Source organism: Notothenia rossii, assembly GCF_949606895.1.
Source record: "Notothenia rossii genome assembly, chromosome: 3".
NCBI lineage: Eukaryota > Metazoa > Chordata > Actinopteri > Perciformes > Nototheniidae > Notothenia > Notothenia rossii.
Window position 1 is genome coordinate 18,628,185 of NC_136901.1, and position 16,274 is coordinate 18,644,458.

The 16,274-nt window shown below is 42.3% G+C and overlaps 1 protein-coding gene across 1 annotated transcript in view; it reads left to right on the plus strand.

Moving 5' to 3' along the window:
• The window catches only part of peli3 (pellino E3 ubiquitin protein ligase family member 3), an 80,780-nt gene that overhangs the window by 46,329 nt on the left and 18,177 nt on the right, over positions 1 to 16,274 (plus strand). Inside the window, 2 exon segments of the mRNA XM_079671744.1 lie at positions 12,298 to 12,427; positions 15,273 to 15,374. Of these exon segments, the coding sequence (XP_079527870.1) occupies positions 12,298 to 12,427; positions 15,273 to 15,374 (232 nt within the window).

Consider the following 16,274-nt stretch of genomic DNA (forward strand, 5'->3'; position numbering starts at 1 on the left):
ATTACAAGTATTATATCAGCGTCGAAATGTGCTCTTGGGCTTTTGGCTCGAGGACGCCAGGCCACAGGAGACCCGGAAGTGGAAGTGAAGTCGGAGACGCGTGACAGAAAGCTCAGAGAGAATCGGAAAACTCGGATACATACAGAAACGGTAGCATTGGACTGTTATTTTTTGGTGGATTTGCATAAACTGCACATTGAGTGTTTCATCATGTCAACCAGCTCAGATGGTAGCCAAAGAGACGATATGGAATGGATGATATCCAAAGCTGCGAGGAAGAAAAGATCTTTGAAAGAAAGAGATAGTTCAGAAAGAGCTAGAAGGTGGTCGGATTGGTCGGGTGAAGCCGACAAGGCTAATCAAAGCAAAAAATCAAAAATCAGTCAAAGTGTCAGCCAAGCAATGTTGGATAAAGAACTAGAACACGAGTGGAAAGTTGTAATAGAATTCAATCAGGATGGTGGGCATTACCACCCGATTAAACTTACCAAAGCAATTGAAAAAGAGATTGGAAAAATTAAGTTTGCTAAATTCATGAACAACAAGCGGGTTTTGATACATGCCAATAACAAACAGCAGCAGGAAAAGATTCTGAGAATGAACTCACTGAATGGGGAGAAAATGAAGGCGCATTTACCAGGAGCAATGGCAAAACTGAGAGGAGTAATTTCAGGAGTGCCATTGGACATGTCAGTGGAAGATATTAAAAGTGAATTAAAAGGAGGTAAAGTAGTGGAAGTTACAAGGCTTAAAAGCAAACGGGATGGCACATTCAAAGAAACATTATCAGTTCTCATTCAGTTTGAGAGAACCTCACTAAGGCAGTACAAATGGGATATTTGAACTTCACTGTTAGGGAGTACATTCCCAAACCTCTCAGGTGTTACGCATGTCAATGAATGGGGCACACAGCGCAGCAGTGTAAAGGGCAGCTAAGGTGTGCGAGATGCGGAGGAAAACATGAGTATGGAAAATGTGAAAAGGATGCAAAGGTTAAATGTTGTAACTGCGGAGGAGATCACAGTGCTGCGTTTGGAGGATGTGAAGTGCAGAGAGAGGCCAGAGAGGTGCAGAGGGTTAAGATTACAAACAAAGTTTCATACGCAGAAGCAATAAAGAAAGTAAGGGGAACAATAACAACCATTAAGACCCCTAGTGTAATGGAGCAGAGCATTACAATACAAAATGGCAGGAACACACCAAAAAGTAATCTTCAAATCCAACCCCACAGCGCCACCAAGAGTAAAGAGGATGATGATGTTCTAGGAGTGAAAAAGGTGCATTTTGTGGTATTCATATGCCATATTGTAAATGTTGCATTCCAGTTAAAAAAGAAAAGTGATAGAATCAAAGCCATTGTGGAGGCAGCTGGAAAATTCCTAGACATGAAAGATATTAAAGCAGATCAGATACATGCAATGCTAGCTATAAATGGAGCTGGGGGAAATGAAAATCAGGATGAGGGTTAGATCCTTAATCATGGTTCTGCACATACTACAGTGGAACGCAAGAAGCCTCATAGCTAATGGTCAAGAATTCAAGAAATATATATATGAGCTAGAGGTTGTCCCTGAGGTAATATGTGTGCAAGAAACCTGGTTACGACCTCAATTAGACTTTGTCATTCCAGGATTTAGCTGTATAAGGCATGATAGAGCTAATAGTCAAAATGGTGGAGGGTGTGCCACGTTTCTCAAAGATGGTGTGGTATATAGGGAGGTGCAATCTCCTGATGATATAGAGTATTATAGTGGAAATTTGCAACCCTAGGAAACAAGATAACATTAGGATAATCAATTTATACAACCCATGTAAACATCTAACCACTGATATATTTAAAGAAATAGCAGGCAATAAACATAGGAAGGAAGTTTGGTGTGGTGATTTCAATGCACACAACAGTCTATGGGGCAGCAACCATACAGATAGTAACGGAAATATAGTGGAAGAAATGCTGGAGGAAAGAACACTAGTATGCCTTAATGATGGACATGGCACAAGAGTAGATGTACACAGGGGGAAAGTCTCATGCCTGGATCTGACATTAGTGTCAAACTGTTTGGTTCATACATGCGAATGGTTTGTTTTGAATAGCTCCACTGTAGGAAGTGACCATTATCCAGTGCTTACTAAAATGAATACTAATGTATATATGCAGGAAGGAGGTGTAATAACCAGGTGGTGCTTTGCTAAAGCTGATTGGGGGAAATGTAGGATATGGTGTGAGGAGTCGGTACACCTGCTAACATCAGAGGGAAGCATAGAGGTCATTACAAGCCAAATAACGCAACATATACTGAATGCAGCAGAGAACAGTATACCCAAAACAACAATCAAGGGTAGGAAGAAAGTGGTGCCATGGTGGAATGAGGAATGCAGCAGGGCTATTAAAGAGCGAAATAATGCATTTAGAGAATTAAAGGAAAACATGACGCAAAATAATGTTATAGAGTTTCAAAGGAAAAGGGCATCTGCTCGAAGGACAATTAAATATACAAAAAAGAGAACATGGAGAGAATTTTGTTCTACCATTGGCAGAGGAGTTAAATTAGGTGATGTCTGGTCCATGTTTAAGCGGATGAGTGGGAAAAGGAAATCCATTAAAATTCCAGCCTCGGTGGATGGGGAGAGGCTGGCAGTGACAGATAAAGAGAAGGCAGATATGTTAGGAAGGACACTTGCAGCAGTACATAGTGGGGAGCATCTCAGTGATATGCATAGGCAGCAAAAACAGCAGTTACTAGCAGAGAATGAAAACGTGAAGGAGAAGAGACAGGATAATAGGTCGGCTCTGGACGTGGAATTTACAATGTCAGAACTCAAAATAGCCTTACAAGGTACAGGATATACAGCCCCAGGACAAGACCAGCTATGCTATGCTATGTTTAGACAATTACCTATGGAAACTATGAAAATGGTGTTGAGTCTTTTCAATAAAATCTGGAGAGAAGGAGATATGCCAAGTGTGTGGAAAACAGCAATTGTGCTACCATTCAATAAGCCAGGGAAAGATACAGCTAACCCTAGTAACTACAGACCAATAGCTCTTACATCACACCTATGTAAATGGATGGAAAAGATCATTGTCAGTAGGCTCTCACATGTACTGGAACAGAAAGGGCTGCTGAGTAGTTTTCAGAGCGGATTTCGTAAAGGGCGTTCCACAATAGATGCGCTAGTAAGAGTGAGTAACGATGTGGAAAAAACATTGAAAATGAAAGAGATAATGGCAATAGTGTACTTTGACATTGAAAAGGCGTATGACTCTATGTGGAGGGATGGGTTACTGATCAAATTGGGTAGAATGGGTATTGGAGGGAGAATGTACAATTGGGTAAGGGCCTTTTTAACAGACAGGACATTTAGAGTAAAGGTTGGAGCAGATATTTCCAACTATTTTGAAATAGAAAATGGTATTCCCCAAGGGAGTGCAGTCAGTCCAATATTATTTAACATCATGATTAATGATATATTTACATGCTTAGACACATGCATACAATCGGCTCTGTACGCAGATGATGGGGCTATTTGGATGAGGGGAAGAAATGCCCCATACGTAATGGAGAATATAGCTAGAGCGATTACAAAAGTGCAGAGGTGGTCATATAACTGGGGATTCAAAATGTCAGAAAGCAAGTCATGCTACATGGTATTTACAAACAAACGCAAGATTGATGGCCAACAGCTAACACTATATGAGCGTCCAATGACAAAGGTAAATTAGTTCAAATACCTAGGACTGTGGTTTGATAGCAAATACACATGGAAAATGCATATTAATCAAGTGGAAACAAAATGCAAAAAAGTATTACATTTATTGCGAGCTATAGCTGGATGCAACTGGGGCGCAGATAAACAAGCATTAATAGACATTTACAGATCAATTATGAGGTCCACAATAGATTACGGTTGTATAGTATATGGAGCAGCAGCAAAAACATCGCTTTTAAAAATTGATAGAATACAATATAAAGCATTGCGGCTGTGTATTGGAGCAATAAAGTCATCCCCTATTAATGCAGTTCTGATAGAAGCAGGAGAGACACCTCTGGAGATCAGAAGAGAGAAACTTGCTCTGTCATACTGGGTCAGACTACAAGGTAGTGGAGAAGAAAATATTTCAAACAGAATATTACAGGATTGCTGGGAATATGCAAAATTCCAGGGACGTGGTTTTGGCTGGACGAGTAAGGAAAGAACGAGGGCATATGGAGTGGAGAATATCACGTTTGCCAAAGCAACTCCATTTAGCAGTGTTCCCCCATGGCTGTTCCCAGAAGCTAACATAGATATGAATATCATAGAAAGGAAAAAAGAGTGGCAAATAAATGAAGTGGGAATTAAAACAAGTATGTATCTGAACGAAAAGTACTACAATTACCTACAAATTTATACAGATGGCTCTAAGAACAAGGAAGAGCGTGTTGGAGTTGGCATATACATCCCAGACTTTAAAATATCTATTTTAAAAAGAACATCTGATCAATTATCAGTGTATACAGCAGAAATGCTTGCTGTAATAATAGGATTGCAGTGGGTTGAAGAGGTCAGACCAGATAGGGTGGTTATATGCACAGATTCATTGTCCATATTACAAAGCATACAATCAACAACAACTACTAGAGAAGACATTCTCATAGAACTGAATCATAGCCTGTTAAGACTGCACAGATCTGCAGTTCTGCTGGGTGCCTGCACATGAGGGGGTGAAAGGGAACGAGTGTGCTGATAGATTAGCAAAAACTGCACTACAAAAGCAAATAACACTACCAGTTCAACTTGGTAAAGGAGAAGGAAAAGCAGTAATTAAGAAAAAAGGGATGGAGATCTGTCAGAAAAGGTGGGAGAAAGACCAGAAAGGCAAGGACTATCACAAAGTACAAAATACAATTACAATTAATATTCATAAAGAAAGAAACAGAAGGGAGGAAATCATGATGGCTAGACTCCGAATAAATCACACGGCTTTGAACAGTACGCTGTATATCATGGGGAAAAGTGACATTCGGACTCAAGTACACGGAACTGATGAGGTATTTGCGGTCTACAATGACAGAGAAGAGACTGTCAAGTTTGGCTGTACTCAGCATTGATTCAAAACTCAGTAAAGCTTTAGATCTTAATAAGTTTGTTTGAGGCGTTTTGCTGAACAACATGGTAATCGCCGCATTCAGCTGTTAGGAATGCCAACTTGATGCTCTGCTCACGGATGAGCATACAAAACTGTCAAGATGATGACCTTGTATGTGTGTATATATATGTTTTCTTTTTGGGGGTCTGCCTCCAAAAACTCTTTTAAGTCCTGAGAAAGTCAAATTTGACTGTGTGTAAAACTACACTGCCTAGCCAAAAAAAAGTTACCACTTTGATTTAACTAGGCCAGTAGTACGACGCTGAAGTTGATTTCCGATTCAGAGCATCCGATTCGGCAGTTAAGGGGAAAGTTAAGGGACGTTTAATTTACAGCGCTGAGCGAACAATCCTCCGTGTTTGAACCTCTTAAATCGCTGCATAGCCGATTTATTTGGACTGGATTATCCCAGAGAGTCTAAAGATTATTTATAACCCAGTTTGAGATTTGTGAAACCTTTATTCTATTTGTGAAAGTACAAAAAAGGGAGATGTCAGTGTTTTTTTCACATGTAGACCACATTAGACCAGGTCCTGATCTAAAACCACTATACCTAGACTCATCAAATCTGGACTGGATTATCCCAGAGAGTCTAAAGATTCTTTATAACACCATTTCAGATTTGTGAAACCTTTATTCTATTTGTGAAAATACAAATAAGGGAGATTTCAGTGCTTTTTTCGCATCCTGACCACATTAGACCAGGTCCTGATCTAAAACCACTATACCTTCAACCTCCAGACAGGGAAGATAGACAAACTAACATCTCTGTTAACCACCTTTGCTTTCTCACTGTCTCCATCCCCACCAACTGATAACGCTGGCAATGTCCTCATATTCTCAAGGAACTGCTCTACTTCTAACCTCTCTGTAAACCCGCTCCACACATACATCCGATCACTTCTTCATTTCATTCTCTCTACCCCTTTCCAAACATAACAAACTAATCTCTTCTAATTCTGCAACTGTCCGCCGTAACCTTCGTTCCCTCTCCCCCTCTACCTTTGCCTCATCGGTGCTCTCAGCCCTCCCTTCCTCTGACTCGTTCCAACTCCTGCCTCCAAACTCTGCTACAGAAACTCTCCTCTCTACTCTCTCATCCTCTCTGTCCTCTCTCTGTCCTCTCACATCTCGGCAGGCTCGTCAGTCCCCTCCTGCTCCCTGGCTAAATGACGCACTGCGTGCTAATAGAACCAATCTTCGGGCAGCAGAGCGGAAATGGTGGAAATCCAAACACCATGACGACCTCCTAACCTATCAGGCTCTCCTCTCCTCTTTCTCCGCTTCGATCTCTCAGGCAAAAAGCACTTTCTTTCAAGATAAGATCCAATCTTCCTATTCCAATCCCCCAAAAATATTTTCAATCTTCTCCACCCTCTTGGACCCCCCCAAAGCCCCTTCCCCCTCCTCCCTTCTGTCAAGCAACTTTGTTAACTACTTTGAAAAAAAGGTTGATGATATTCGCTCTTCTTTTTCTGACTCACCTTTCACCCACACACTGACCTCCTTCTCCCCTCTCTCTCCAAGTGAAGTTCTTACCCTCGTTACCTCTGCCCGTCCTACCACCTGTCCGCTAGGGCTGTGCAATTTAATCGATCCTGCGATATACATCGATATTTTGTTTCCCGAGAAAGTATCGATATTTCAGCCGCGGGTATCGATACATTAAGTATCATTCAAATCCCCCGTGTTCCGCCTGGCACTCTGCTCGCTGCCCATTCCCCCCCCCGTTCGCTTTGCATGAAGAGCGATTATGTCAGCCAGCCGAGCCGCTAGTGTCGCTGTAGAGCATTTCTAGATACACAGACGCCGGTGTCTTCTTCTCGCAGTGAGTGCGAAGCGGTTCAGGAGAATGGCGGCAAACATTAACCACACTGGAGAGGGTCTTCTCTACCGCCGGAGATATCGGCCCAATCCCAAACCCCTCCCTCGACGGAGTGAACTCCGTCTGTAGCTACACTCGCAGCTCAACGAGGCTTCCTCCTGTCAGATGGAGGGAGTAAATACAGCAGCAAGCTTTGGGACGGCCTCCCCTCTCTCCGGCAGAAACAGGAAATGCCGTAACTGTATGTAACAACGGTTTCAAATCAGCATCTCTTAGACAAAAAGTTTAAATTAATTACTCAAATAAAACTCCTAACATCTTTCATTGTGTTTCAAGGCTCTTTTAGTTTTAAACCTGATGTTTATAAGCTTCTTAGTTTTTGCAACGGTCTGTAAATATACACAACTTTATAATAAAATGCACACATTTACCTTTTTCTAGACTAAACACAGGTACGATCCTAGCTTCAAAACATATGAGGTTATCATGAGGTTGTTAACATCGCAGTTTATCAGTGGATGTTTGCTGGAACTACTTGTTAACAGCTTGTTTCCTGACGGACACACACAGCGTGACTCCGGTCAGGTAGAGACCGGTCTCAAGTCAGCACCCCTGCAGACTCGCTGTTTGAGGGCTTGATAGCCCACTCCCCCTCCACACCGCTCCACACTCGTTGCTTTGGAACAGCCCTCAATATGGCGGACCCTCCACGTGAATGCGCAAACGGAGGGGTAGGGTGTAGGGGGTGGTTTGGGAATGGGCCATCGTCACTGCTCAGAGAAGTGCACTTCTCCCAGACCACGTTGATCAGATTATATTCCTGAACAAAAATCTGAAGACAATGTAGATGCATTTATGTAGAGAGGAGCCTTTCTGTTTAGTGTTTTTGGCTTAAATGTTACTTCTTTAAACTTGAATTATTGGCAGGTACATTTTACATTAAATGTTGTTCTTAGTGATTTGAATTATTGGCTACCTCATATTCTGTGTTAAGCTAAAAATGCTGTAAAATAATCTGTTCAGAACAGGCCACCTGCTGCACCTTTTAATTCTTTTCAATTGTCCATTGTGATACTGCACTTTATGTACTTACGTTTCAAAGGCTTGTAAGCTACAGTTGGCACTGTTTCAATAAATGAAACAAATTTTCTCACCACATCTTTTGAGTCATTTTGTCCAGCATTTGCAAGCTGTAGACTCTCTGTCTAGTCAGAGCCATATATTGTATAATTGATGCTTTCAGTTTTCAGTTGAATTAATTCAATCCAAGTCAATGGAACACTCACAAGATGTCACCAAAATCACACTGTCCCTTTAAAATCTTTCAGAAAATGATGTAAGTGTATCGAATTATATCGAATCGTATCGAATCGTATCGTTGGCTGAATATCGTGATATATATCGTATCGTGAGTTGAATATCGTGTATCGTATCGTGAGATTAGTGTATCGCTACAGCCCTACTGTCCTCTGGACCCTATCCCCTCAAACCTCCTTCAGACTATCGCTCCTGATATTCTACCGTTTCTCACCCATTTCATCAACACTTCTCTAACTTCTGGTCACTTTCCAAACAGTCTCAAGGAGGCAAGAGTAAACCCTCTCCTAAAGAAACCCACTCTCAACCCTTCTGATGTTATAAACTACTGGCCTGTCTCTCTCCTCCCGTTCCTGTCTAAAACATTTGAACGCGCTGTCTTTATACAACTCTCCTGTTATCTCCATCAGAACAACCTTCTTGATCCGCACCAGTCTGGTTTCAAGGCAGGTCACTCAACAGAAACTGCCCTCCTTGCTGTCTCTGAAGAACTGAACACTGCTAAAGCAGCATCCCTCTCCTCTGTCATCATCCTTCTGGACCTGTCTGCTGCATTCGACACGGTGAATCATCAGATCCTCCTTCGCACTCTCCAAGAACTTGGAATTTCAGGCACTGCACTTTCCCTCCTCACCTCATACCTCAAAGACCGCACCTACAGGGTAACTTGGAGAGGGTCCGAGTCCGACCCTTGTCAATTAACTGCAGGGGTCCCTCAGGGCTCTGTTCTTGGTCCCCTCCTCTTCTCCTTGTACACAAACTCGCTCGGATCTGTCATTAGCCCGCATGGTTTTTCATACCAATGCTACGCTGACGACACCCAATTAATTCTGTCCTTTCCCCGCTCAGAGACCCAGGTCGTCACACGCATCTCTGCTTGTCTAGCTGACATCTCTCATTGGATGTCTGCTCATCACCTCAAGCTCAACCTTGACAAGACTGAACTGCTTTTCCTTCCGGGAAAAGATTGTCCCACTCTTGACCTAACAATCAACATCCGCACCTCTGGTGTTTCCCCGACTCAGACTGCAAGGAATCTGGGTGTGACCCTAGATAACAAACTGTCCTAAACTGCAAACATCGCTGCTACAACCCGCTGCTGCAGATACACTCTTTACAACATCAGGAGGATACGTCCCCAGCTGACCCAGAAAACAGCGCAGGTTCTGGTCCAGGCTCTCGTCATCTCACGCCTAGACTACCGCAACTCCCTCCTGGCTGGTCTACCTGCATGTGCCATCCGACCTCTGCAGCTCATCCAGAATGCAGCGGCTCGTCTGGTCTTCAACCTTCCAAAGTTTTCCCAAACCACGCCGCTCCTCCGCTCCCTTCACTGGCTTCCAGTAACTGCTAGAATCCACTTCAAGACACTGGTACTTGCGTACCATGCTGCGAATGGATCTGGCCCTTCCTACATCCAGGACATGGTTAAACTGTACACCCCAGCACGTGCACTCCGCTCTGCATCGACCAAACAGCTCGCTGCACCCGCACTGTGAGGGGGGCCCAAGTTCTCATCAGCAAAAACACGTGGGTTTGCTATCCTGGCTCTAAAAGGGTGGAATGAGCTCCCCATTGAAATCAGGACAGCAGATAGCTTGCACATCTTCCGGCGCAGACTGAAAACTCATCTCTTTCGACTCCACTTCCAGAGATAGAATTACTAACAAAGCACTTATATACTAACAAAGGACTGGCTTATCTAAAGCCAGTTGAGTAGCACTTGAAATGTTTGGCTCTATGAAACCTGATGTACTTATATGATTCTGTTTTCTTCAAGGTTGTATCTTCCTGGTCGAATGTACTTATTGTAAGTCGCTTTGGATAAAAGCGTCAGCTAAATGCAATGTAATGTAATGTCTCCTTTTTATTGCGAGATGCAGGTTGTACAGGAGGTTGTCCACTGTGCAAGTGTTGTCATTGACACAGTTTGCTGTCCAATTGTTCCCTCTCCTCCCCAATGTGGACAGCATCCCTTTTGCTTTTCCCTTGCATCTGTTTCAGACAGTTTATACTTTTTTCTCTGAGCAGTTGGAGTAGGGGGGCTGAAGTACTTCGACTTTCTTTTCTGCGTTTTACTTCGCTTCCTCCATGTCTCCTCTTGTGACAGAGGAAGTGTCTCTGGTCCCTCAGATTGTCTTTTGTCTTCAGCGTATGTTTTTGAAGGATTTACCTGTTTTTTCATTATTGCAACGCCCTTGAGTCTTCCAATCACAAACTCTTGCTGTAGCTGGAGAAAGTCTCCTGCTCTTCTGTACAATTTTGATGAAAGGATCACTTTTTGTTGTTGTGCGGAACCAGTTCTCTACAACAGCATTACTGTCACAGGTTTTGCCAAGATCTTTAAGCATCAGACCTGTCCAAAGAGGCACAGTACCAGCGTAATGGAGAATTATTTCCACAAGTGTGTCACAATAATGAGGATTTGGCTGGCATGATCCGTTTGCGTCATCCTCCTTCCCTGCTTCCTCCTGTGCTTGTGTGACCACCTCTTTGATAGGAGCAAAGAAAGGGGATGATTTTGTGAGAGATCTGTGCATGTCTTCAAAATCAGCAGGTGTGTGGTCTTCATCTTCATTTTTGAAATTGATATTTTCTGACTTCTTTGTCCGTATGGCCTCCTGCAGTGCTGAGAGATGTTTCTTGCACCCATTAGTTTCAGTCTTTGATGAAAAAACATGTACCATACACCTTGAAATTGACAATACCTGGCCAAATACAGTAGCATTTTGAAGGAGGGCAAAACAGTACAAAAAAAATAGTTTTGTCTCCTTTCTGCACTGAAGCATGGACAACTTCATACTGATCAACTTCAGCATGTGAGCAGCACAGAGGTGTATTACTGTCAGCTGCACTGACCGCTGCCCTTGGAATTAAGATAAGGTTTTAAGGTATAAGGTTTTATAGAATAAAGGTTTCACAAATCTGAGACTGTGTTATAAAGAATCTTTAGACTCTCTGGGATAATCCAGTCCAGATTTGACGAGTCTAGGTCTAGTGGTTTTAGATCAGGACCTGGTCTAATGTGGTCTACATGTAAAAAAAGCACTGAAATCTCCCTTTTTTGTATTTTCTAAAATAGAATTAAGGTTTCACAAATCTAAAACTGAGTTATAAAGAATCTTTAGACCCTCTGGGATAATCCAGTCCAGATTTGATGAGTCTAGGTCAAGTGGTTTTAGATCAGGACCTGATCTAATGTGGTCTAGATACAAAATAAAGCATCAAAATCTCCCTTTTTGTATTTTCACAAATAGAATAAAGGCTTCACAAATCTGAAACTGTGTTATAAAGAATCTTTAGACTCTCTGGGATAATCCAGTCCAGATTTGATGAGTCTAGGTATAGTGGTTTTAGATCAGGACCTGGTCTAATGTGGTCTAGATTTTAAAAAAGCTGCAAAATCTCCCTTTTTTGTATTTTCATAAATAGAATAAAGGTTTCACAAATCTGAAACTGTGTTATAAAGAATCTTTAGACTCTCTGGGATAATCCAGTCCAGATTTGATGAATGTAGGTCTAGTTGTTTCAGATCAGGACCTGGTCTAATATGATCTAGATAAAAAAAAAGCTGCAAAATCTCCCTTGTTTGTATTTTCACAAATAGAATAAAGGTTTCACAAATAATCCAGTCCAGATTTGATGAGTCTAGGTATAGTGGTTTTAGATCAGGACCTGGTCTAATGTGGTCTACATGTGAAAAAAGCACTGAAATCTCCCTTTTTCGTATTTTCACAAATAGAATAAAGGTTTCACAAATCTCAAACTGGGTTATAAATCATCTTTAGACTCTGGGATAATCCAGTCCAAATAAATCGGCTATGCAGCGATTTAAGAGGTTCAAACACGGAGGATTGTTCGCTCAGCGCTGTAAATTAAATGTCCCTTAACTTTCCCCTTAACTGCCGAATCGGATGCTCTGAATCGGAAGCCAACTTCAGCGTCGTCGACTTTCCACTGGATAATAACTGCAGCGATGTATATGTTAGTGGAAAGTGCGTAACATTTCTTCTATGTTTCACAGGCACAATGGGTCTCTGGCCAACGGGGACAAGGGCCGCAGAAGAAGTCGCCTGGCACTCTATAAGAGACCCAAAGCTAATGGGGTCAAACCTGACGTCATCCACAATGTCTCCACCCCGCTGGTGTCCAAGGTGAGGGATCACAGCGTTATCATTAAAGTTAAGGTGCTCATTCAAACTGAAGAGGAGGTTTCCCTGGGCCAGGATGAAAGAAAACTGATGCTATTTTCAGGAACGGAAGAATTTGTGCTTTTACTGAAGTAACGGAGAGCTGTTTCTTTTTCATTCCTGCTGGATGCCAGCCCTCGACTTTAGTAAATGTTTAGAGTGCCTATTCCCTCTGTAATAGCAACATATGAATGTAAAAACCTTATTTAGAGCTCCTCTTGGGTCACATGGTAGAAAAAAAGCCTTGATTTGTTAATCCATGATATGGGATTGTATATGGCACTCAAGGATTGTGAATCAAAACTGCATAGTTTACAAATAAATGCGTGTGGAATACTTACATTAGTTTGACTTATGGAGTAATTATTCAAATATTTTGGTATTGGTACTTCTACCAAACTAACTTCTTCTGAGAACTGATACATTCCGGGACATCAACCAATGTTATTGAACTAAAGCAACAAACATATAAATAAATGAATATAACAGCACTTTGACTGTGTGCTAAAACTATTGACTCCTAAATCAATAGATCGGAGCAGCGCTACGTCACCCCGCCCTTTTTATGGTGAAAACAAAGAATCTGCACCAAGCAGAATTTTTCTTTTTTATCATGCCTCAAAGATGTTGTGTATTACACGTCAAACAACAAAAAGATCCAAAGTTACGACTTTCTTTAATGTAACTTAGACAAAGGGAGGGTAAAAGTAAAGGTCCATAAAGAATGGTCTCAAGTATTACATGTAGTATGCTGCATTCAAATATGAAACACTTACAAGCCAAGGAAATCCCAGTGCTGCCCCCTCCCCAGTCTAAGAGGACATTGATTGAACATTGATGCTGACTGCTGTATTTAGGCAAAAAATGCACTGTTCTATACACTTTTTGATCAGACTGGGGAAACATCAGAATCTGTATTTACCGGCAGTCAAATGACAGCAAACGTCTCACCCAAAAAGAAACACGGCCATGACGCAGAGGGAAAGTACCCAGATGGGTTGCTCTCATGTATATACTGTACAAAATAGAATGCAAATGTACTATATAGTAATAATATGGACACTATACACTTAAAAATCACTACACTGCATGATTGGATACAACTCCCAGTAAGCATATTATGGTGCATTCACACTGCAGCGCGGAGCTCGCTTTAAGCGTGCCGAGCCGTGCGGGGCCCGTTTTTGCTTGCGCTTCCACTTGGCCTAGTTTTGGCCCGGGGCTACTTTTTCAACTTTTTTCTGGCCCGACTAAATCGTGGTTCTATCGAGGCCAACAAGCGGGGCCAACAACCGGGCGGAATATGCTAAACTATTGACGACTGCTGATTGGTGAGAATTGGAGAGAATCGTCACAATTCTCGCGCGACTTAATCCCTAGTGTCGCATATATTAAGGCACGCTTGCAGCATTTTTGAAAACAGTGAACCTTGCAGCATTTTTGAAAACAGTGAACCTAAGAATAAAAAAACACATACCAAGAAGCAAGGACACGATGGCTTCCACATCCTCCATTGTTGTTGTGTGTTTTGTGAGTCGTGTCGCATTTAAGATGACGTCACGGTAGTTGTATGCAGCGTCGCTCCGCCCGCCAAAAAGCCGATCGCCCCGCCTACACTGCGTTACTATATTAACTACCCCAGTTCCTAAACTGTAATGTGAGCGCAGCATTAAAGTGAGCCGGGCCTAATAAGGCCTAACTAAACCGAGCGAGGCCTGCAGTGTAAATGCGCCATTACAGTGCATATAATAGATTAAACAGCCACTATTCAGCACCACAGGCCCATTATAGGTTCCCCTAAGAAACGTTATAGTGATACAACAGCATGTAAAAGGATACAAAGTGCAGTGTGTTCATATCAGATTTACAGAGTACCATAAATAGACAATGGGCTGTCATAAAATATAATACAGACTCTTTAGCGGGACATCTCAGCACAATGCAGAATAAACTGTACACCCCCCCCCCCCCCCCACTACATGTAATTCAGCACTAACTGCCTTTGTGGAAGAACATAAAGTCCACTATGCAGAAGACGGTATTCCAGATGGGAGATTATCTGCACACGGTTTTAAACATAACCATTTTTTCTACAATGAGACCCCATGAGGACATAACAAACATTTCTGAAGGATCAATATCAATTAAAAAAAATCATAGTGTGGATGGTGAATTAACAAGTAGCTAAACACATTCATGTTCTTCCTCCTATTGTGTGCATTTCAGGTGCTGGCAAATAGGAGGGATAAAATAATAAATGAATATTGGTTTTTATTTTACTTATCAAGGGAAACATTTAAATATTGTCTGCTGAATTATAAAGCCTTGTAATATTTGCTTTGGATGGATTCAATTTACAAATGGTACGTTAGCATTGTCATTGTAAATGTTAGCATGCTGACATTAGCACCTCTGTGCTGAACTATAATTAATTGACATTACATTTAGCTCACGCTTTTATCCAAAGTGCACTAAACCAAGAAGATACAAACAGGAATCCTGCAGGTCATCAACTTTCAATGAGCCAAGCCATAATAAGTGCTGCTGCAGAGGCTTCAAATAGGAACACTTTTCCACGTAATGGTGTGTGTATATGTAATGCATGTGTATATTGTAAATATGGGTTCTAATGATCACTTACTGTGCATATTGATCTCTCTCCATCATGACAATAAATCAGTTATAAAACGATACGAGTCATTTTAATTAGATCTGGGGCTGTCCTCTGGGTAGATTCTGCGGGGGGGGGGGGGGCAGACCTTCAGCTCTCCTTGTCATGTGACCAGGATGATGTGTTTTCCATTGGCAGGCGCTCAGCAACAAAAGCCAGCACAGCATCTCCTACACACTGTCCCGGAGCCACTCTGTCATCGTGGAGTACACACATGACACCAACACAGACATGTTCCAGGTGAGTGTCACACACACACACACACACACACACACACACACACACACACACACACACACACACACACACACACACACGTATGGGCTCAGAACAGTCTCATAATACACACATGCATACAGAAGGATTCACACTTGTATTTCCGGATCCACACTTGTGTTTTTCAATGCACACACAAATGTGTTCCGTTTCATATACATCCAAATACAGAACAAAGTTTTACATATGTATTTTTGATCCTCACATATTTGTTTTCCGTTTAAAACGTAGCGCTTTATGTACGCATTTTTCGCTGTCCGGAGCTGACAGGTCCATGGAGCCTGCCTGCAGGCGCTGATCTCAGGACACCTCCACTCTCAGTACATTGCCACTTTCCGAACAGGAAATACACGCAAATACAAGCCTTTATATTATTAAAGAGCCTGTGACACGATTTTCCCCCATCATCCAAACCCATCAATTTGAGTAAATATTGTCCCCTTGAAAACCGTTACTGAACTGATTTTGGATATTGGTACTTTGATAACCATTAATCTGCCCTTCAATGTTGACCATTTCCTGGATCTTCTCGGGGATTCTTCAAGTTCCGCCAAATTATGGGTGACGTCAATGCGGGCACAGCGCTCCAGCTGCACCGTTCTATTTCGTATATGGCTTCGCCCTCTAAGGCTATCGCTATTGGGTAATCCCCCTGCGCCCCCGCGCAGCACTGAAACACTTGTAGTCCACGCCCACCCGCAAGGTGGGCCCCACCCTCGGGCCTCCTTCCGGTATAAATAGGAAGGTGGCCCGGCAATCTGCTCCCTCTTTTTTTCAGCAAACCAGCACAGTTACTGAAGCACAGCAATTGAGAATCATCATGAGCAACAACTGAGTCCGTGGTTGTCCCTCATGTGGCTCTGG